This window comes from Saccostrea cucullata, unplaced genomic scaffold (genome assembly GCF_032062105.1).
Source record: "Saccostrea cucullata isolate Sc308-1 unplaced genomic scaffold, CSIRO_AGI_Scuc_v1 ctg4635, whole genome shotgun sequence".
In the NCBI taxonomy this organism is placed as follows: domain Eukaryota; kingdom Metazoa; phylum Mollusca; class Bivalvia; order Ostreida; family Ostreidae; genus Saccostrea; species Saccostrea cuccullata.
In genome coordinates, this window is record NW_026930892.1 from 7,183 (window position 1) to 31,430 (window position 24,248).

The window sequence follows — 24,248 nt, forward strand, 5'->3', positions numbered from 1 at the left end:
CAGTGAACATTTCCTATAGTAAAGGTAACACTGGGGGAAAAATAGCTGTGATTTTGTTCTTCATTAAAAAGTGGGGGGGGGGCACAGACATACTCTTGCCCCCCCCCCCCCCCCCCCGATCTGAAAGTGGGGGGCTAGTGCCCCCGCTGCCCCCCACCCCGTGACTACGCCTATGCCAAAAATCAATAACGGCTACACGAAATTTATTGGCAAAAACTGGCGCAATTCATGAAACTGTCTTTGGGAATCTATTCAATGGCGATGACACTAGGAACGCTGGTTTTTTGACAGATATTCATAATGCTAGTAATTAATGTTATTAATGAAGTCTTGTGGAAGGAAAATCCTTTTTTTCCTCAGTCTTAATAATTTTAGATAATGCCAAATTCTCTAAAAACTAGTTAATTTATTATCATACCAGAGGCGTAGTCACAAACTTAAAAGTGGGGGGGGGGGCTCAAGTCCAGAAATTCTTTGACAAGCAAAAAATAAAAAAAACACACTTAAAAGGGGGGGGGGGCTCAAGTCCAGAAATTATTTGACATCCAAAAAAAAAAATTAAGATTTCCAAACTCGAAAATCCTATTTCGTGGGGGGGGGGGGGGGGGTGTGGTGGGGGGGGGGGGGGGGGGGTTAGTGGCCAACTTTTTTTTCGAAGGCAAGTTACTTTCAATTTCTATTTTTCTACACAATTTTATTATACAACTATGTATTAATATTATTTCAAAATAGCTGTGATTTTGTTCTTCATTAAAAAGTGGGGGGGGGGGGCACAGACATACTCTTGCCCCCCCCCCCCCGATCTGAAAGGGGGGGGGGGGCTAGTGCCCCCGATGCCGCCCCCCCCTGTGACTAAGCCTTTGTAAAATCAAAATTGACTGTTAACCCTGATAAAACTAAAGCAATGATTTTCTCAAATAAGAAAATTGACGCATCCCAACATTGTTTTTATTATTATTATTCAATAGTACATCTTGAACATGAATATACATATCTGGGAATAATTTTTACTTATAATATGGTAAGCTTCAGTATGCAGCTGATCAACTAGCTGACTTTGCAAGAAGAGCTTTTTATGCAATGAAACGCTCTTTACCTTTTCATAGTTACTTATTAATAAAAACTTTTAAAATTACATGTAGTTATTTTGGGTGTACAGAGAAAGCTTCAAATTTAGCCATTAAACTTAGGTACACTCACTATTTGTTGCAAAGCTTTCATCTCTATGTTTAAATACTATTTAAGAGATTTAAAAAACGTGTTCAGAATGAAAATGGCATAAGATATCAAATCAAGTTCTTCTTGATGCTTTCTTAAAAGATGACAAGCTGTATTAGTTATGGTATAAATGATGATTGGCAGAGTCAAAAAATGAAATTGATAAATTAAAAAAGAAACTTAACCTTCCATCATTTGATATAATTGATAACATATTTAGCAGCTGCTTGAAGAATTCTTACATTAAAAAAATGTTAATTTTCAACTTCAGAACATTGGATTCTCCAAGTAAGGTAAATCCTTATTTTTTAGTCAATTTAGAAGAATGCAAAGATTTGCGAAAAAAGTACTGTCCTTCGAACATCTGTAATTTAAATGATAACATGTTGAAAAAAAAACATTGAAAAGACTAAAGTACTTTGTATATTATCCATTCTCTGTACTGAAACAAGTGGACAGGCTTTCGCCTGTAGACATCCTGACAATGTAGTTCATTCTAGAACTAGAAGGCTATAGATGTGAGATTTACGATAAATGTTTTGAATTGCGGTCCAAAAATAAATAAAAAGAAATATTATTATACTTTGGTAAAAAATTATTTCCGAAACAAGTGACTGTGTATTGAGTGTATTTGTAGTTCTCAAGAATTCCAGTCGGGATCGACATACGACTATGAAGCGAAAGTACGTAGTAATCTACACCTAGCTGTCAGATTCGACATTCGTTAGAAGACTATACAATCGAGTAGACGAAAAGACCCAGCAGGTAAATCCACTTGTTATACAGAAAAGAAAACTGTCAGTTTATGTAAGTTTAGATATATCATGTGTAGCAACAAGAACACAAGAGATACTGTGAGCAATTAGCTTTTGGAGCATAAACATGTCGTGTTGAACAGGTTGGGACCACTCGCCCAAATGGGATATAATAGGCCGTTTGGGATAGAATATCCCAAATGGGCTATAAATTTACAGTGCAAAAAATGAAAATTTTTATTTTGGATTTAAATATCATAAATCCGCATCAGGGCACCTAAATCTGAATAACTTTTGGTAAGCAAGTTTTTCTGTAGTGCCATTGTTTAGGAGATTGATCCCTCGGAAGTTCCTCAACTTCTTGGGGATCAATCTTACAAACCGTAGGATTGCATAAAAACTTGCTTACCAAAAGTTATTCAGATTTAGGTGCCCTGATGCGGATTTATGATATTTAAATCCAAAATAAAAATTTTCATTTTTTGCACTGTAAATTTATAGCCCATTTGGATAGTCTATCCCAAACGGCAATCTAATTAAAATCAGACTTCTTAGATCCGCGCCGTATACACTCTGCGTAAGAAGATCTGACATAACCCGACCAGGGGTCATGTTCACGTGAACTTTATCTTAGCCAATCAGAGCGTCGGCTTTGAAACCGTCGGTGTTTACTCAAAATACATCGGAACACCGAACGTATTAGTAAATCCCGAGGTAGTATCATGAATATGGATGATTTCGGAGGCGGTCCCAAAACACCTCAGCGAATTTATAGCGTAAACGATGTGTGTTGTTTATGTTGTTTTTCCTTCGTCGTAAAGGAAATTGACGAGAGGGGGAAGAGTTTTGTCAAAAAACTGCATAAATTGAAGTTGAAGCTAACCGATGAAAAAAAGACCATCATAAGTCAGGTAGTAGAGCTCCCTCCACAGGCAACAGGCATATGTGTCAGATGTTTCGCAAAAGTGGAGAAGGTGATAAAATACAGGAAAGAAATAGACAGTATTATTAGTAGTTTTGAGGAAAGCCGGAGACGATTGCTGTCCAAATCTCCAAGATCAGTCAAAAAGCGAGGCTTACGATCGCCAGAGGTAAGTTGACCTGACATAACGTAAAATTGATCAGCTGATCACGAATATGTATACAGTACATCTTTTGTGGTCAGTCTGTGTTGAATTATATAAACATCATGGACTTTTCATCCGTCAATACATGACAATAAATGATATCACATTAATTATCAGTTTAGAATATGTTACACGAACATATTTATAATTGCATTAATAAAGTTTTACATACATGCAACTGTACTAATTTGAAAGATGAAGAACCCTTATAACTACCTGTTTTAAACAGGTTCCAAACCCGTAAACAATAAACAAAGGACATGTCTTTAGTACAGTACACATTTTGAATCAAAATTATAAAATAAAATTTCAACATAATTTCATCATGTGTATATTCATGTATAAGTACTTTTAAAAAAAAAATATTTTTTTAAAAAACATTTTTGTGTAATAATTAATAATAGGATCAGGATGATCAACATCTAAATTTTATCTTGTCTTGAAACCCCCTTTCTTTTCTCAAGTTACATGTATTGATGACTTGATTATGGGGTTGGGTCCCGGGCCACAGTTGTGTGTCCTTCTTATTATGTTGATTGGGGCAATGTCAATGTATTATAAATCATATGCATGTATCAAATAGGAGTAAATCTGTTTATCGGGCAGTTTTATTATATGTATTATTTTATTCTAGATATTAAATTTGTTAAATACATATATATATATACAATGTACCGGGTATGTATATATTATAGTTCCCCAGCTCTTAATTTCCTCAGTTATCTTAATTTGCTACAATGAATTAGATCATTTTTTCGTCATCACCTGATTAAGCATGCATGCAATATTACAGCCCTGTGTAAACAGGAGGTAAAATGAGAACAAAGGCAGAAATCAGTTTCATTAATTTACACAGGTAGCTGTTCCTGAGTCCAAGAATTTTTGTGAGAGGGCCAGTACTGACAATGAGGTGGTTGATTTTTCCTCAAAATACAAAGCTATTTTGCCAAAGTCAAAAGGTATTGATAAAAGTAAACATGGTAGTCTATTTTAGTCCTAAAATATATTCCTAGGAACGAACATAAATCACTAAATGAAACTGAAAAATGAACTTTAAAAAATCAAACATTTCAAATGTTTTACTGAATGTGATTGGTCATTAAGAAATTTATGTGAATAAAATTTTGTATAAAAAAAAATTGTTTCACGTTAAAGGTCATGAAGACAAAAACTTCACAGCAGCAAGAAAGTTCCTATCTTTTGGAGGGAATGATTACTCAAGTCAAAATGAAGGTATGGTTTCACATATTTTCTTCATCCATGAACTGTATTTTGTTACAAATAAAAAAAAAATTAAATAAACGTCTTGTTTATAAATACATGTAAATGCAATCTTATACCATGTATACATTAGGAAACCTTACTCTCACTTTTCTGGATTTAAGCCCTATTAAGCATATCTCAGGACCTATAATAATCAATATAAACAATAAATGAACAAACAAATAAATCAAAATTAAAAAATATAAAGTGAATTAATTGGGAATGTGTGTTTTATAGCTACATAATTTAGTACGTTCTTTACTAGTCTTGATTTCTTATACTTTCTTGAATTGATTAAATATAAATTGCTCTCTTTCTCACACAGATGACAAATCCAAATATCTGGATCTACATCCATTGCCCTCTGGAGACAATCTTTTTAAAGGTAATGATGTGTTTCATCTTAAACATATAAAAGCTCTAAGGAAAACAGAAATTGTCATTTGAATATATATCTAATATGGATATAAACATTCTAATTGTAAAATCAGACTTTCAAATATTTATTTTTATTTTAAATCTTAGAACAAGAAGACAAACCTGGTATGAAAACCTTTCAAGGCCAAGGAGAAGTAGAGGTGAGGCATTATACTTATGTTGCTTGTTATGCTTGACTTATATTATACTTCAGTGATGTTTTTTGTTTTGTTTTTTGTATTTTTTTTTTTTTTTTGCTCATCCCATAGCATTCAATCTGAGAACTTATTTTTATCTGTATTATTAAGATGTAATACTATACCTGGTATTTAGCAATATTATAATAATAAACATTTGAACTTTGGTGTCTTGAACTTTGATATCTTGAATACCCAGGGTATGTCAAAGTGAATTGAGGCAGTCCCATCACATATTCCCTAAGTATTTTACTCTCAATGTTTCGAATCCTCCATTATCTCATGATTTTTTTTTCCAGCCCCATTAGGTTCAAGATAATGATGTTTGACTGTATATATTTTAACATCTGTAAATTATTTATCTTAAAACACACTTTTCCCCACTTTATGGAATTTGACCTGAATTTTTTTCATAGATGTGCAAAAATGATGCCTAAGGCCTAAATACTTTTTAAATAATTTTTTCAAGTATTTAGTTGATTTGAAGGGTTGATTGTTTTAGGATGACAATGTTAATTAAAGTTTGTACTAGTAACTGTTTTATATTTTTGTTTTCTTCTTTAATTCTTGACAGATTTCTAGTTTTCTGGTTCAGCAGTTATTTTTCAAAGAATTTTTTTACTGTTATGATGGTTCAACTGTGTGAAAAGAATTGCTCTTCAATTTTATGAGTGTAGAAAGGTACAGTATTCAATCATTATAATTGTAAATGGTCAGGAATAATTTGTTGATCATTAAAATGGTAACAAAATTGACTATGCACAAATGATCTAATATATGTACTGTAATAAAAAAATAATATTGAAACTATAGGTATAAGTTTTTGAAGTATCTTGTAAATTTGTTAGTCAGATGCCATATCAGAGTTTTATACCATTATCAAGTATTAATAATTTTTGTGTTAAAAATTTTGAAAAATCTTTTAAATTGGTAATGCAGATTTCCATCGACTACCCATCTGGAAAAAAGTCAGCTCTTGTTGTCAACGACACTCTTCAGAAGGTCTCCAAGGGAATAATGAGGAACAACATACCAGCAATAATTGATGCTCTGGCTAATTCCTACCCAGAGGAACTTGTGGATGGGGCAACAAAATTGCTAGCAGCAGAAGCAAAGCAGTACTGTCAGAGACACAGTGGTTCTATTTTAGAGAGAAAATCTTTTGAGGAACTCCTGAGCTTTTCCTGGGATTCTTTATACAAGGACCTTGAGAGTAAAGCACCAAATCTGCTGAAGTGTATATCAACACTAGTGTCTGACAAGCCAATTATTGCAGGAGAAAAGCAGTACATACAATTGCTACATTCCATTGCCACTGTGCTTCATGCAAGAAATCAAGAAAGTTCCGCACTGCAGTACCTTTGTGGATTTCTTTTGAAACATGGAGGGTGTACTCAAAGGGTTAGTATACTCTTTTTGCTTTTTCCAACTACATATACCTCATCATTCCTTTTTCAGTATGTTAAAAATTTTAAACATTACATTTCAGGACATTGAACGTCTGTGCAAGTTAGGAGTGACTGTGTCCCCATTGTCAATTCAGAATAAGTTGGCCTCCTCACATCATATTCTTGATTGCAAAATTATGCAGTTGAAAGAAGACTGGGTGAATCAATGCACACAAGCAGCAAGGTATCAGCTGGTTGGTGACAACTGGGACAAGGATATATTGCTGTCCTATAGGTAAGCATTTACTGGTATTATACCCCTTTTTTAAAACAAAGCAAAATACAGAACCGTTACTTTTTTAAAGCAATTAACTTTCATGGTGATCCTAAAGGTTACCTACAATTAAAGTGGCACAGTGAGTCTGCCGAAACATACCTTAACTTTAAGATATCTGAAACCTAGAAACGAAACGAAATCACGACGAAACGAAACGAAACCTGCCGAAACAAAACGAAACAAAACTATCAAAATGTATATAGCGAAGATCAAAGTACAATGTGTAACTGCATGTAGACTTTTTTTTTACTTCAAATAAAGTTTATATATATAGTTCAAGCACTTTTTAATATAAAATTTTAAATTATTGATAAATTACCGTTTCAGTCTAATTATGTATTTACATGTTTACCAGCTGTCACACGTACTATGCATGTATAATTTCAATATGTGCAGTATTTTCTTATTTTTATAACAAAATGTTGTTCAACTGGAGCATAAAGTCACTGTACTGTTGTGTTGAAATGTCTCAAAACATAGGATAAAAACTTTTTTAAATCCATTTCATGAAGGTGTCTGATTTCATTGTTCAGTTATACATGTAACTTGTGTATCCTTTCTACGTACAACAGTTATTTTTATCGAGGTAACGAGGAAGAAATGGGTGGTTTGCAAAAAAGAGGCTCCGTAAAGAGGAAAACGATTTAACTGACAAGTAAAAAGTCTCTCAAAGCGATGTCAATTTTAAGTAAGTAAATTATTCAGTAAGATATTAATAAAATATGACATTTTTACTTTTATTTTTCAAAGATATATATTAATAGGCATTAACCTTTTTTTGGTTAACCCCCCCCCTGAAACCTGTACGCCTATTTTCTGAAGCGAACTTGAACTATATAAATTTCATATGAAGTAAAAATAGACAATATAATCAAAATTTACGGCAGGTTTCGTTTTGATTTCGTTTCGTTTCGTCTTGATTTCGTTTCGTTCGGTAGGTTTCGTTTCGTTTCGGTAGATTTTGTTTCGTTTCGGCAGATTTCGTTTCGTTTCAGTTCGTTTCGTTTCGTTTCGTTTCTATTTCGTTTCGCACTTTACAGGTACCCTCCTAAAGGTTACCTACAATTTCCTTGAAAAACTTTGTAGCGAAGTATGTATAAGATTGCAGTTGGTGCATATGTAGATATTTTACCTGTAAATGCAGGTCAAGTTGAAATCTGGTCATGGTACAAATAAGTGTAAAATTAAATATGGCATTTTTGCTGCCTGTGGGGGCTTTCATGGCTTAATTTACAACACACCTATCAATTAATTTAGAGTCATTTCATTATTAAATTGTTTAATTTCATTCAACAGAACAAGTGAACAGAGTACCCAGTCCCTCCATCTATTTAATGTGCTGGCTGTTGTGGATAGAGTACCAGTGGTTGAAGAGGAGATGCATCCTGTAAATGAAGACATCACCATCTCTTCCTTTCTCCCTTCCTTGGATGAACAAAAGATTTTAGAAAAGGAGCTTGTTTTCCTAGTGGCTTCAATACTGATTGAGCATATACCTTCCCTTGAATCTGAGTTGAAGGATATATATCCTGACCATCTTCAGCATGAATTTAGTAATTATGCCGGGTTAAAAACCAAACAGGTATTTAATATTCTTTTTAATATTTTCTGTTGAACAGAAAATGTTATTTTTTGTGTTTAAGTCTCAGCTGATCAATTATATAATTTTTGTGAAGAAAAGGGAAATTTTAAGGCATTTAAGACAAACAGACCCTTTATTTATGCATTTAGTTAAATGCAATTATAACATTATTAACCTAATTTTTTTTACATTTAGTATCCACTTGGGTTGTATGACTGTGATGAAAAGAAAACTGTGGATGTTATTCAACTTCTGCAGACACTTCAAAAGAAGTATGTTCCTATGAAAGAGGATGGTACCTTTGTAGAACCCATATTTTTTGGTGGTGAGTTTTTTTTTTTATTCTGTGTGATGGTATATTTTATGTCAAGTTTAAGTATGATATCCTAGAAATACTAGGGATACTATTTAGAAAAATGCACATTTCATTGGCAATACCTTAGCAGAAAAATTGTTAATTTGATATTTTCTTTTTCTTTTTTCAAGGAGATAGACTCACTGATGAAAGAATTCAGGGGGCACAAGCAGCAATGAAGAATGGAAATACTGAGGCATCAAGACTTGAAGGATTTATATCAAAGATTGAGGATTTTCATCGTTTAATGAATTTTATGGAGGTAGGTTTTTTGCAATCAATAATTATTAAAACTGTTTTTCATTGAATTATACCAGTCTTAAGAGACAGTATACATAATATATGTAATACATAATTTTTGCTATGTTAATGCCTAACTAACAAATTCAAATACTAGTAGTTAAAAACTACTTTAACAAATTCATCAAGAAAGTTTAAATTATTCTATTTTGAGAGAACTCTGACTATGAAATAAATATTGTAGGCAATTTACAAACTGACGTACAACACCGATTCATCTATGGATCAAGGTACCATGTCCTATTACCGGAATCTCCTGAATTCACGAGATGTTAAAGGAAAAGTGAAAAATGCCTACAGGCCTCACAAAATGCTGTATTATACAGTGTTGGATGCCATATGCTGCGCCATGTTTCTACATTTGGAAGGTTTAAATTCGATACAAGATTTCACATTACCAGCAGACTTCAGAAATTATTCAACTGATGAGCAGATTGGTTGGTTAAATAGCAAAACCCAAACTATTGTGCAGATGTTCTTCTTTGAAGATGTGGAGGATATGATGAAAGATGTCCGTGATATTGTTACAGATCCAAATCATCCCGATAACTATTGGGTTTCAAACAAAGTTGAAGATCGCTTGCAGTGTCACCACTGCGATAAAACATATGCATGCGTGGGAAGTTTACAAATTCACGAAGCCAATCAGCATCAAGTATCACGTCCAAAGAAGAAAATAGTAAAGTATAAAGCTGATGACTAGCTGAATGAGTATTTGCTAGCTTTATTCAAACTAACATTACTTCATAAAAATTTGGACTCTGCAGTGAACATGGGGGATGGTCACCGAAGTGTAAGATCGGCCATGTACGAGTTGCCGTTGTACAACAAGACCGGCAAAATCAAATATTTGATAGGGAGCATCCATCTAACTGCACTGACAAAAGAGGTCTTGGATAGTGAGCAAAGACAGCGCCTGATTTCCAATAGATTCATAAATATTCAAGGTGGGAAGAATCATAACCTTGCCCTTGATGAGTACGTGGAAATTTTGAACAGAGACAGCAAGGTTGTATGTTCTGGCTACCAGACAAAGGCCAGCATAATGATGCATTCTAAGGAATTTCCTCTGCTGGTGGAATCTGCCAAGCATTTTGACAAAATCTCAGAGGCAAGAAATCGAAAGGGATTCCATTATTTACCATCTTACAAAGCAGACGTACAGAAGGTCACAACTGATTTGATAGCTATAGCTGCTCTTACCAAACAGAACGGACGGGAACTCCATTGCAGAAAACTGAACACTGATAGAGATATCTACAGGGATAGTCACCTAGGAATGGCATCACTTCTGCATCGACACAGACCATATGTACCATTCAAACGCTTGAGAGACAGGAGACTTTGAATGATATTTTGTCTTGTTTGGATCATCTTAGCTCAGCTTATCTGATTTTCTGATCACATTTTGTCAGATGTCTGTCTGTCCATTAATCTGCAAAATATTATATATTTTGATTTGACCCCAAAAAACCCAATTTGACCATGACTTGAGAACCCTTTGACATAAAGACTTCAAACTTGGAACAGGGGGAGGTGGCATAGGTGAATCCCAAATTTGTTTACCATGATCTATTAATAAAGGCAAGGTCAATATTTTTCATAAAAATATAGTCTAGGTAATAACTTTGTAACAAGGAAGGGCAAATTAAGACTAAATGTACTACATCAAAATGTTTGACATTGACCCCTTTTACCATTCAAAGTCAAATTAAGAAAAACACGAACAGATCATAACTTATGACTATTTTGACATGAAGACTTGAAATTTGATCTAAGATGCATTTCATGATTATTTTTGACCCTGATAATTAAATCGCATTTATTAATGTATCACTACCATATGACCTTTAGACAAAAGTTCAGTTACAGACAGACGTACGGATAAACAGGAAGTTGACATTGGATTTGAACAGAAATGAATCCCACCATATGGCATTCCTCAGCAAAGAATGTGCTAAAATTTCAAGCATCTGCAATCAGTAGTTGCTGAGAAAACTGCGACAAAAATTTGTTATGTACGGAACGGACAGTTACACAGATAAAAAGGAAGTTGACATTGGATTTGAACAGAAATGAATCCTACCATATGGCATGCATTAGCAAAGAATGTGCAAAAATTTCAAGCATCTGCAATCGGTAGTTGCTGAGAAAACTTCGACAAAAAGTTATTTTGTACAGAACGGACAGTTACACAGATAAACAGGAAGTTGACATTGGATTTGAACAGAAATGAATCCCATCATATGGCATGCCTCAGCAAAGAATATGCAAAAATTTCAAGCATCTGCAATCGGTAGTTGCTGAGAAAACTTTGACAAAAATTTATTATGTACGTCAGGACGGACAGTTATACAGATAAACAGGAAGTTGACATTGGATGTGAACAGAAATGAATCCCACCATATGGCATACCTCAGCAAAGAATGTGCTAAAATTTCAAGCATCTGCAATCGGTATTTGCTGAAAAACTTTGACAAAAATTTGTTATGTACGTCAGAACGGACAGTTATACAGATAAACAGGAAGTTGACATTGGATGTGAACAGAAATGAATCCCACCCTATGGCATACCTCAGCAAAAAATGTGCAAAAAATTCCAAGCATCTGCAATCGGTAGTTGCTGAGAAAACTTCGACAAAAATTTATTTTGTACAGAACGGACAGTTACACAGATAAACAGGAAGTTGACATTGGATTTGAACAGAAATGAATCCCATCATATGGCATGCCTCAGCAAAGAATATGCAAAAATTTCAAGCATCTGCAATCGGTAGTTGCTGAGAAAACTTCGACAAAAATTTATTATGTACGTCAGGACGGACAGTTATACAGATAAACAGGAAGTTGACATTGGATGTGAACAGAAATGAATCCCACCATATGGCATACCTCAGCAAAGAATGTGCTAAAATTTCAAGCATCTGCAATCGGTATTTGCTGAAAAACTTTGACAAAAATTTGTTATGTACGTCAGAACGGACAGTTATACAGATAAACAGGAAGTTGACATTGGATGTGAACAGAAATGAATCCCACCCTATGGTATACCTTAGCAAAAAATGTGCAAAAAATTCCAAGCATCTGCAATCAGTAGTTGAAGAGAAAACTGTGACAAAATGTATCATTGTTATACATGTATAGTATGGACAGGTACACGCATAAACAGGAAGTTAACATGGGATAATAAATTGATCAGAAATGAATCCCACCATATGGAATGTATGGAAAAATTTGTGAAGGACATATGCACAAACAGCTTAAAAACAACATATTGCCTCCCCTTTGTGTGAAGTTTGTTTGTTTGCTTCCTTGTTTTCACCAAATTTGTTCACAAGTGACTCCTGTTTGTGCTACATCTGTTAAATTGTGGCAAAAAGCCACCTACCAAAAAAATAGTTTGATCGAGAGAGTTTCTAAATGTTAATTGATGATATTCATGTCAGCGCTAAAAATATAAAGTCATATGTTACAAAAAAAAAATTGTGTTGTTTTATTATCTAGGGGTGGAAATATTTGAAGTCCATGTGATAGTATAAATATTCCATATCTTTTAAAATTTTTCCATTGTTCTTAACTTCTTGCAAACATCTTTTAGTTCATAACTTAAGCTAGCTTTAAGTTAAATGATATAAGCATGAATTCTTGAAGTTTTGCATTATTTACTTTAGGTAGTTAAAAAAAATCGCACTATTTTAAATATTATACCACCAGTACCTCGATCAGACCATCTTTAAAAAATTATTCGGTTGCCCTCTCCAGGCTTATTAGAAATGGCCCAATTCAAATCCTTTTTTTACATACCAGAACACAATATTTTTTTTTATTCCTCTTATCTCGTCAACAAATATGTTAAAATTAGCTGGAAATAAGATTTTTCCACCTTTTTACTCGCCCTATAATTTTACCCTTAGTCAGTAGAGGACAAACAAACATTCTTTTAAAGATGGCCTCAAATGAAGAAAAGCATTTTTAGCTCTTCTGAGCCAAAGGCTCAAAGAGCTAATGCTATGGCCATTTGTGCGGTGTGCGTTGTGCGGTGTGCGTTAACTTTTTAGAATATGGGCCATAACTCAAGAACCCCTTGGCCAATCAGTGTCAAATTTGTCACAGGGTATCCTTGGCCCAAGGGCTACCATTTATACTAAAATAAGGGTTGGGACCCTAAAACAAGGGGAGATAATCAGGAAAACAAAACCAAAAGTACTGGTTGCAAAAAAATCTTCTTCTCCAGAACCACCAGGTAGATTTTCACCAAACTTGCATACAATGATCAGAACATGCTGAAGATTTAAAATTGTTCAAGGCATGACCCTGGGGCAAAGGGCGTGGTCTCAAGGTCACTTCAAAGTTGACCTAAATTTACAATTAATGAAAATGTCTATATTTTGCTTACTACAGTGTATAAGGACTAGGATCATAAAATCTTGTAAGTAGATGCATCTTAGGACTTCACATCATGTTAACTCAAAAGTAGGTCACGGTGACCTACTTTTTTAATTTTGCGGGAATTTGTTTTCAAATTGATTTGAAGGCATATTTAGGACACTTTAAGGCCTATTATCATCAAACTTTGTCAGTTGATGCATCTTGGGTCATTGAACAACGTCAACTTAAAAGTAGGTCACCGTGACCTACTTTTTGAACTTTATGACTTATCCTTTTTAAAACATTTCATCCCATTATTTCAGACACTGAGAGGGTTGGAATCATCAAATCTTTTAAGTTGCTGCATCTTGGGACCTTAAAACATATTTAAGTAAAAGTATGTCACTGTGACCTACTTTTAGAATTTTGCAGGCATTTGTTTTCAAGTTGTTTAAAAAGGCATATTTTGATTACCTTCAGACCAATGATCATCAAACTTGGTCAGCTGATGCATCTTGGGACTCTGAAAAATGTCGACCAAAATGTAGGTCACTGTGACCTACTTTCGACATTTTACGACTATATTTCAGTATCGGTATTTATTGGCTTAGAATCATCAAACTTTGTGAGTTGATGCATCTTGGGTTTTCGGAGAGTGACAACCAAAAATTAGGTCACGGTGACCTACTTTCAATATTTTATGGCTATATTTATGTATCTCCAGTACTTATCGGCTTAGAATCATCAAACTTTGTCAGTTGATGCATCTTGGGTTTTCGGAGAATGTCGACCAAAAAGTAGGTCACGGTGACCTACTTTTGACATTTTATGGCTATATTTATATATCTCTAGTACTTATTGGTTTAGAATCATCATACTTTGTCAGTTGATGCATCTTTGGTTATCGGAGAATTTCGACCAAAAAGTAGGTCATGATGACCTACTTTTGAATATCTCAGGTATTTATTGACTTAGAATTATCAAACTTGGTCAGCAGATGCATCTTAGGCCTCTGATAAATGTCAACCAAAATGTAGATCACGATGACCTACTTTTGACATTTAATGGCTATATTTATGTATCTCCAGTACGTATCGGCTTAGAATCATCAAACTTTGTCAGTTGATGCATCTTGGGTTTTCGGAGAAAGACCAAAAAGTAGGTCACGATGACCTACTTTTGACATTTTATGGCTATATTTAAGTATCTCCTGTACTTAATGGCTTAGAATCATCAAACTTTGTTAGTTTATGCCTCTTGGGTTTTCAGAGAATGTCGACCAAAAAGTAGGTCATTGTGACATACTTTTGAATATCTCAGGTATTTATTGGCTTAGAATTATCAAACTTGGTCAGCAGATGCATCTTAGGCCTCTGATAAATGTCAACCATATTATAGGTATTTATTGGCTTAGAATAACCAAACTTTGTCAGTTGTTGCATCTTGGGTTTTCCAAGAATGTAGACCAAAAAGTAGGTCACATTGACCTACTTTTGAATATCTCAAATACATATTGGCTTAGAATCTTCAATCTTAGTTTGTCTATTAATGCATCTTGAGTCCTCAGAAAACTTCAATCTTAAAGTAGGTCACCGTGACCTACTCATGGTGTTTTTTATTGCTTTATTAAAATATCTTCAGTCCTTATTGGCTAAGAATCATCAAACTTTTTATCAGTTGATGCAACTTAGGTTTTAGGATACTTAGGGTTAGAGGCTTCAAATACAAGTGATAGGTTGTACAATTTATCAGAAGAGCGATTCAAGGCCCTTGGGCTTCTGTTTCAATTCAAAGAAGTCTTTAAAAAAAAATTGTAAATAATTTTAATTATGTTGATATGTTCATGAATTACAGCTCATGAAAATTTCAAATTTTAACTTAATATTCCCACTAAACAATAAATATTCCCACTAAACAATAAATAAAATGTACAAATAAGCAATTAACTTAAGATTTAAATACAATATAAGGTTTGAATTTGTACAATTTATCACTGAGTCAAATGCTGACTGAAGTTTTTCATACTAATTGTTAACAGATTTTTCTGTTATTTCCCGATCATGACAAGGAGCACACTGCGAGTGTGACCGGTCTGCAGGGGATGCTCACTCCTCCAAGGCACCTGATCCCACCTTGTTGTTTTAAAGGTCCGTGTTTGCTCTGCTCCTGTTTTGTATTGTTTTATGGACTTTGATTTTGAAAACAGTTCATTTTCTCCATATCCTTCATGGGTAAATTTGCAGATCTAAGACAAGAGAACATTACTTTCAGAGTTCCATTCTTTACTCATCATAATCATCACCTACAAGCAGCTCTTCAGAGAAATCAGAGTCAGAGTCTGTACTATCGACACTATCGGCACTGTCTATGCTTATCCCAAGGAAAGACTTCTCCAGATATAACATATCTGTACAGTTTAAACATGAACAGTCTTTCATACACAAGTCACAACAAGTGTGGTTGCCACTCTGCACTTTCACCGAATTCATCTCGGATTCTGATAAGAAGTTGGTCATCAACATCTGTCTTCGACAAGTGGCAGCTTTGTAAAATTCTTTTACTTCAGTTTCGACGTGACTCAAATGGTGTCCATGATGCAGTAGTAAGGCAAGAGAAGGCTGCTGATCCCTTCCCACTCTCCCAATCTCCTGCAATAAATCCACGATTAATCTTGGAGCTCCAAATAAGATGAGAGAGTGACAGTCTTTAACATCAATCCCCATGCCCAGTGCATTGGTCGCTATAATGAGCTTCCATTTAGATGATGGGTCCTGTAATAATCCAAGTATTGAATCCTTTTTTTCCTGTTCTGTTTCAGAGTGGTACATTTCAATTTCACAGTCGGGTAGTTCTTTGCACAAATAATTATATATGGCTGCACAGTCTGTTATTGAAGTACAGTACATCAGCGTTTTCGGAAAATTGTAATCCGTGATTGCATCTGCAAGAAATGCCATAGAATGTTCTATATTGTAAGGCACCTTGGAGACACAGAGTTTTACATTGGCTGGATTTGGTGGAAGTTTGATCACCTTGGTAGATGGTGACAAACATAAAACTTTCATCACTCTATGTTGAATCTTCAGAGTGCATGTAGCACTGAGAGCCACAACAGAAGCTTTGGGAAATAGAGATCTAAGCTCTCCTATGTGAGAAAACCATTTTCTAAATGCTTTCTTTTGGTTGTCTTCATCTGTACCCCTGAAAAGAATATATATACAGTGTAACACATATTAGACAGTCTGACAATTGATTAAGGAAAAATATTACATGTCATATTCTGTTTATGTGTCACTGACAGGGACATAGGAATATGCTGCATGATTTAAGTTAGGTAAAAATATATGACTTACCATGTTGCTATTGTGTGAAATTCATCCACTACTATGGTGTCAACTTGAAGTTTTTGCAACGAAGACCTCCACTCTTTCTTCCCAACAAGAGTCTCTGGGGATCCAAATATGAAATCCACATTACCATCTCTAATGGCAAAATCACCTGTCTTGTCATTGCCTGTAATATGTTTGAAAAATACAACTTATTTCTTGTTGTTTTCTGCCACAGTCTTTTCAATGAGTTTTCATGTGTAAAATTGATGAAAGGTCAAGCAAATAATCAGGAATTCAAATGTTTAATCCAAATGTATGGAAAAAATAATTTTATTTTCCAATTTTGGGACCATCTGAGAAGACATTTATAAAAGGTTTTTAGCTCACCTCGACGAAGTCGAGATGAGCTTATGCTATACCCCCGGCGTTGGCGTCGGCGTCCCAGGTTAAAGTTTTAGGAGCAAGTCCATTCCCAAGTAACTATAAGCCCTACCTGAACCAAACTTGCATGGATGATGCATCTAGGGATGTACACTACAAGACTTGCTTCGGATGCTGATCTGACCTACATTTTCCAGATGAGTGACCAGGTTAAAGTTTTTGGAGCAGGTTAAAGTTTTTGGAGCAGGTCCATTCCTAAGGAATTATAAGCCCTAACCAGACCAAACTTGCATGGATGATGCATCTAGGGATGTGCACTACCAGACTTGCTTCGGATGCTGGATCTTACCTACATTTTCCAGATGAGTGACCAAGTTAAAGTTTTTGGAGCAGGTCCATTCCCAAGGAACTATAAGCCCTACTCATACCAAACTTGCATGGATGATGCATCTAGGGATGTACACTACCAAACTTGCTTCGGATGCTGGATCTGACCTACATTTTCCAGATGAGTGACCAGGTTAAAGTTTTTGGAGCAGGTCCATTCCACAGGAACTATAAGCCCTATTTGGACCAAACTTGCATGGATGATGCATCTAGGGATGTACACTACCAGACTTGCTTCGGATGCTGGATCTGACCTACATTTTCATTCCCAAGTAACTATAAGCCCTATTTGGACCAAACTTGCACGGATGATGTATCTAGGGATGTACACTACCAAACTTGCTTCGGATGCTGGATCTGACCTACATTTTCCAGATGAGTGACCAGGTTAAAGTTTTTGGAGCAGGTCCATTCCACAGGAACTATAAGCCCTATTTAGACCAAACTTGCATGGATGATGCATCTAGGGATGTACACTACCAAACTTGCTTTGGATGCTGGATCTGACCTACATTTTCCAGATGAGTGACCAGGTTAAAGTTTTTGGAGCAGGTCCATTCCACAGGAACTATAAGCCCTATTTGGACCAAACTTGCATGGATGATGCATCTAGGGATGTACACTACCAAACTTGCTTCGGATGCTGGATCTGACCTATATTTACATTCCCAAGTATCTATAAGCCCTAGCTAAACTAAACTTGCATGGATGATGTATCTAGGGATGGACACTACCAGACTTGCTTCGGATGCTGGATCTGGCCTACATTTTCATTCCCAAGTAACTATAAGCCCCAGCTTAACCAAACTTGCATGGATGATGCATCTAAGGATGGACACTATCAGACTTGCTTCGGATGCTGGATCTGACCTATATTCTCCATACAAGAGACTTGGTTAAAGTTTTGGGAACAGATCAATCCGAATGAACTTGAAGACCTTGATATATGCAGTATTAACAGTTATGAATATTTGTTTACACTATACATATTTTTCACGCTACAGGCTTAGAAATGTGTATATGCCATGTAAGGGGTTAAACACAACTTGCAAGAATATTGTTGTTCACTCAAGGGATGAATACTAAATATTAAGAAAATATGATGTTAGATTTGCATTACTTAAACTGATAACATTCGTCGGGGTGAGCTTCGTAATCTTTGATTACCTATGTTTTTACAATAATAAGATTAAAAGATGTGCATATACAGTTGTGTGCCATAATTTATGTTAATTTTTTTTCTCTTTATATTTCATTGAAAACAACATTTTGTAAAATCTGACACTGGCAAATGGTCATTTTTTGTGCAATTTAATTATTCATTAAACCAGAAAATGTGTAGTTACCTTTCTTTAAAAGATCCTTACATTTTCAGTTTTTAGTAAACATGGTAAAAGATAGTTCATCACTTAACATCAATTCTAAAATTCAAGTTAAATGTTACCTTTATTCATGCAGTATATAATATGTATTGTATGTGCATGATGTGACTTAAAATTCATGTCACACTTAAAATTACAATTAAAGAAAAATACATGTATCAATGCTGATCACAGTGATCAGAGATAAAAACTATTGTTTTCATCAACTTCAACAATAATTTCTTGTATTATCAAGAAAAATGTGATAAAATATGTCAAGAATTGTTGTCATATCAGTGACTGTACAAAAATTAGTGGTTTTTTTTTTTAATGAAATATATATAGAAAAAATAAAATGATCTCTAGTTATGGCACACAACTGTGTATACTTGCAAATTAATTCAAGTGTTTAATACATATTGATCACCTAAAAGGGATGAATTTTAAAAGGAAGAATTTTTCCTTTTTTTAAAAAATGAAAAGTAGATTAACTTGCCGTCCAAAAATGAAGAAGGTTTTCTTTGTACATAACTTTCAATATTGGTTCAAGGTAGCTGCAGAACTTTAGCTCTCCGAAAAAAAATAATTGACAGACCAGAGGGCTATTATAAATAATTATAAGGCATGTTTTGCTGTGAAAACAGTGAGAAAATGTTAGGAACACACAGTCAGTAATATATTGAGATAAAAGTTTTAAAAACATGGAAAAAAAAATCGAGAAACAGTGCACTTTTTGTGCGCAATCAATATACAGTTTTTTTTTTCAATGGGTGGCTCTGTAGCCCTCCGGTCTGTTAATAATTATTTTTTCGGAGAGCTACAGTTCTGCAGCTAGGGTCAAGGGAACATATATAATTTATTCATAATTATTTTTTTTTTCTAACACACAAAAACTCTCTCACCCACAAGATATTTGAGCTTCCCCAGCATCTTCAAAAATTATATTTATTTCTTATATATCATTGATATTCTATAATCAAAACATATTTAAACGTATTTAAAATGAATTCTGTAATTGTAAATTACGAGAATGGAGATCGGTGTGTGAATTCCCCGCACAAGTCACAAAAGCGGGGGTTAGAGTCAGAGGAATCTCGGATTATAGCTTATATATGCATAGAGTTAAAAATTTAAAAAATGCATTTAATTTATTTGTAAACAAACAAAAAGTTTATTACCTTTTTTTAATTTATATTGCCCAACATCACAATTTGTATGAAATTATAAACAATTTATGAGCTTTTTTACATTTTGACTGGTTTCATTCGCACCCACTCTTACTGACTTACATACAGTCTCATTCTTTAGATTAAGAAAATAATAACAAAATGGTTTGGGAAAGATCAATAATTCATATATCTTATTACAATTTTACTTAGAACATATATTTACTACTCTGTATAGATTTATATTGATAAATCTCTTTATGAAAAACAAACAGTATATAATATTCTTATAATAAGCTTACTTGAAATATGTTTTTCCACAAAGACCATTCTTTTTCAAATTTATCTATGTGGAAATTTTTGAAAGCTATACATTTCTCAATATTATGTTTCAATTTAATTAAGAAATAAACAACGTTATTCAGTGAACATGGCGTTATGAATAGCAATTGCTCTGCTGGCATATTCCATGATGCGCGCTTAAAGCGCATCATGGAAAATATGCCAGCAGAGCACTTGCTATTCATAATGCCATGTTCACTGAATAATCGTTGTTTATTACTTATATTTGCATTCTTTGATTTTTTAAAAGAATATCAGAGGAAATCCTGACTTACATCATGTACATGAGGACGCGGTCACTTGTCTTCAGTAATGAAAAACATACAGCTTTGAAATCATTACACTTGATCAATGATCCTTTTCTCTAATGAATCACAAACAATTTATAAAGTATTGCCCTCTCAAACAGTTATCTGGATACAAGCAGGGCCGTCATCACATTCTCTTAATTTTTGTTTTGATGCAGTTGTGACGTCATCGATCAACGTTATTGAAACCCTCTGACAAAAATCAATAATTTAACATTATGATGAAAGATGAAGATGCTTTTATAATGATTATTATTCCAGAATGCTTTTCTATGATTTTTTTTTTTTAGCTTTTCATATTTATTTTTAATAGCTGAAATCATTCTTGATATACTAGTTAAAGAAAGTTCCTCTTTCTGAGTGTTATTACCCGAGTGTGAAGAGTTATCTTTCTTTGTACAAATATATATGATATGAAAAAATAAAAATATGGCAGTTATCTATAACTTTAAAAAGTTTTATTTTACAATTAAATACACTGACCAAAATTAAATTTTTAAAGATATAAATCAGCAATTTTAAATAGTCTGAATTTCTTTTTTTCCAAAAAATATTATTATAAACTTATTTTTAGTGCTTTTACGAAACACTTCATATATATACTTCTCAATATGGTATATCTGTGTAGTAGAACTTGTTCTACACGAGTGAGCTAGAGCAATTGCACTCATAGCAGAAGCAGTTGCGACTATAGTCCTATGAACGCAGTTGCTGGCTGCAGGTTCATAGTGGGAGACAGCAATAGATATGCAAATATTGTGATTTAATAAGCCCAAAAGATTTGGAATTTTATCTTGCATTAAACATGTAAAAATGTATTGTTTTGCATATAATATTATAAAATTCTTGACTCTGTTGTTATATGTCATTGGTATTCCACCTAGAATAACATTTTCAACATTAAAACCAACTCTTTTTTATTGTTTTGTAAATATGTAAACTGAGGCTGGTCCATAGAGGTAAAACTTTTTCACAACCAATGAAGCATGTTTAATAGTTTCTACTTCTTGTTTACAAAAAGTACAAATATCTGAATTCTTTATCTTATTTTTTTTAAATAAGAGTTAACAGGTAGAATTCTATGTAAAATTCTAAATTGTAAAAATTTATTACCTAGTGTCACCAGGTTCACAGGTGCGTGAAAGTCAGTCAATATATCGGGTCTCAATAGCTCAGTTGGTTAGAGCGCTGGCACGGTACGCCAGAGGCCCTGGGTTCGAGTCCCGGTTGAGACTTGATTTTTCACCACCTGTGACATTTGGCGCCCAACGTACAAAACCCACTATTTCCTTGGAACATGCCTCACAGCATTTCCTTAACTCGTAGAATTCGAGGACGAATTCCTACAAAGAGGGGGAATATGTCACCGGGTTCACAGGTGCGTGAAAGTCAGTCAATATATCGGGTCTCAATAGCTCAGTTGGTTAGAGCGCTGGCACGGTACGCCAGAGGCCCTGGGTTCGAGTCCCGGTTGAGACTTGATTTTTCACCACCTGTGACACCTAGTATCTCGGCTCTACATCCTGTTAGTCTGTGCACACGTTGGGCTTGATCCTTCATCAGTGCTACTAGTGGAGAACACACGATAACTTTCCCAACTCGATCAGCTGATTCCGTCAGTGCCTGTCTTGTTAATATGGACAACTGATACGGAAGACTCTTCCCAAAACCCGTGGGCAATACACCAACGCAGTCTTTCTTCTGTAGGATCAACTCCAGTATTTCTTTCTGTTCATGTTTTAACGAGATGTTTAATTGTTGTTGTATATTTACAATCGCTCGATCGATGTCACTGTCAGCCATTTTTAAACACCTTCCTAACGACTGAAGATTGCTACGATTTGATTGGCTAATTTTTAAATGAATATTCACGTCATAAAGTTCACGTGAACATGACCCCTGGTCGGGTTATGTCAGATCTTCTTACGCAGAGTGTATACGGCGCGGATCTAAGAAGTCTGATTTTAATTAGATTGTCCCAAACGGCCTATTACATGTATATCCCATTTGGGCGAGTGGTCCCAACCTGTTGAAAATCTGAATATTTGTAAAAATGTTATTTTCGGTTCTGTGTGTCATAATGTATTATTCAATTTGTCAGCACATGCAGCCATTTATGTTATGATAATAAACATAGAAAATTTACAACTTAATGCTTATAACATAGTCCATGTTTTAAAAAAATATTGGGCTGCTTTCGGCTGACCGACTTGCTAAAAATGACCCCACTCAAAAACTGAATTTTGTTTGCCTCTAGGAAGCAATTAATGTACTCTGGAAAACATAATTTTTAAAATTAGCAGTAAAATTGAATTTTTCTAGAAAAAAAATAATTTTCTCACCTTCCTACCTACCCAATATTTTTAGACCGAGTTGGGAGAGGGCAACTAAACATTCTTAAAACTTGGCCTTATGAAAAACATTTATTTAAAAATGTAAAGATTTGTTCATTGATGGAAAAAAAGGCAATGAAATGGTGTATACTGGGGAATCATCATTGTTCATAGTGCACCAATGTGGTGGAATTTGTGGGTCACCCTTTTCCTAGCTGCACATCTGTAGCGTTATGGTTTTATATATTTGTCTTTGACCATAACGCTACAGATCCCGTAATGCAAAAAAAGGTGCGATTTATGGCGCAATATTTTTTATGCACTTTTGGGGAGAATTTCTCCACTTTACGGTGCCGTTTTTCGGTACCTGGAGTTATATAAGGAAAAAAACTGCTGGATTGCTGAAAAAATTTTTTCAAGCGAGTTTACATATATTGCCTGTAGAGACAACTATAAAGGGTTGGGAGGTGGATAAAATTTACATATTGGCTTCTGAATGTGCCTAGAATTAGGGAGTGATGGTTGTTGATTGCCTGATGCTGGAAAGTGGAGAAATTCTGGAGAAAGGGGAGAACTCCCCTGATTTTCAAATCAAAGCGCTAGCAGATTTTGATTTTCAGCAAAATTATTGAAGAGTACTGCAGAATCATCATTGTTCGTAGGGGACCAATGTTCGTGGCTCGTATTTTGTTAATATATAATGTTTTGACCTTTATTTTGATTTTGAGCTTGTTCTTGAGAAGCATTCTTATTTTTGACAAGTAAGATTATAAGAAGGTCAAGTTACCATAAATTTATAGACACAGGAAACTTTTCCTCCATTTAAGGCCATAATAAATAAATTGCTAGATTCTCATCCGAATTATTTTCAAAAATTGAGGCAGGCGGGTGGCTTTTATTTTAATTTTTTCAATTTTGCAGATTTTTTATTGACCTGGGGCACGTTTTACACAAGGACTTTTGACTTAAGACCAAATATAATTTTTTATATAACTTTTTAATGAACTTTATATCAAGAATTATTTAAAAATTCTCATGGGGAGTGTGGTAAGATATTTTTACACAAGCAATTTCAAAGAGAATTATTAATTGTGCAAAGTTTTACAATCATTTGAAGTTTTTGGTCTGAGTCGTAAGTTCTTTTGTAAAACGGGCCCCTGGTCAATTGGTGTATTTTTATCTGAATAAAAGTCATAGTAAAGATTCAATTATCTCTTACTTCACATCATCACCAATCTTTTTCAACCAATGACTCTTGTTTAAAATATATACGCATTTACGAGGGCTGTTCGAAAATTATTGAGACACTGTGTATATTTTGCTTTCGAATGAAC

At 34.4% G+C, this 24,248-nt stretch overlaps 3 protein-coding genes, 1 long non-coding RNA gene and 2 other non-coding genes across 6 annotated transcripts in view; 5 read left to right on the plus strand and 1 right to left on the minus strand.

Annotated features, from left to right (window-relative positions):
- The first annotated feature begins 1,855 nt into the window (after positions 1 to 1,855).
- Positions 1,856 to 24,248, plus strand: part of LOC134230454 (uncharacterized) — a 31,671-nt gene continuing 9,278 nt past the window's right edge. Inside the window, exon 1 of the mRNA XM_062712285.1 lies at positions 1,856 to 1,983. The gene's annotated coding sequence lies outside the window, so the exon portion shown is untranslated. The remainder of the gene's footprint in view (positions 1,984 to 24,248) is intronic.
- On the plus strand, positions 3,969 to 4,748 carry LOC134230451 (uncharacterized). Its single transcript, XR_009984354.1, has 3 exons — positions 3,969 to 4,059; positions 4,256 to 4,333; positions 4,689 to 4,748. It is a non-coding gene; the product is annotated as an uncharacterized LOC134230451 (long non-coding RNA).
- Positions 5,633 to 9,642, plus strand: LOC134230452 (uncharacterized). The gene is made up of 7 exons (XM_062712283.1): positions 5,633 to 5,658; positions 5,917 to 6,378; positions 6,467 to 6,660; positions 7,999 to 8,284; positions 8,480 to 8,609; positions 8,771 to 8,901; positions 9,124 to 9,642. The coding sequence occupies exons 2-7, from the start codon at positions 5,995 to 5,997 to the stop codon at positions 9,640 to 9,642; spliced, it is 1,644 nt and encodes a 547-aa protein (XP_062568267.1). The 5' UTR covers positions 5,633 to 5,658; positions 5,917 to 5,994.
- Positions 15,590 to 22,384, minus strand: LOC134230453 (probable ATP-dependent DNA helicase RecS). Its single transcript, XM_062712284.1, has 3 exons — positions 22,084 to 22,384; positions 16,661 to 16,820; positions 15,590 to 16,508 (listed from the first exon to the last, which is right to left on the minus strand). The coding sequence occupies exons 1-3, from the start codon at positions 22,382 to 22,384 to the stop codon at positions 15,590 to 15,592; spliced, it is 1,380 nt and encodes a 459-aa protein (XP_062568268.1).
- Positions 21,743 to 21,816, plus strand: Trnat-ggu (transfer RNA threonine (anticodon GGU)). The gene has a single exon. It is a non-coding gene; the product is annotated as a tRNA-Thr (tRNA).
- Positions 21,987 to 22,060, plus strand: Trnat-ggu (transfer RNA threonine (anticodon GGU)). Its single transcript has one exon. It is a non-coding gene; the product is annotated as a tRNA-Thr (tRNA).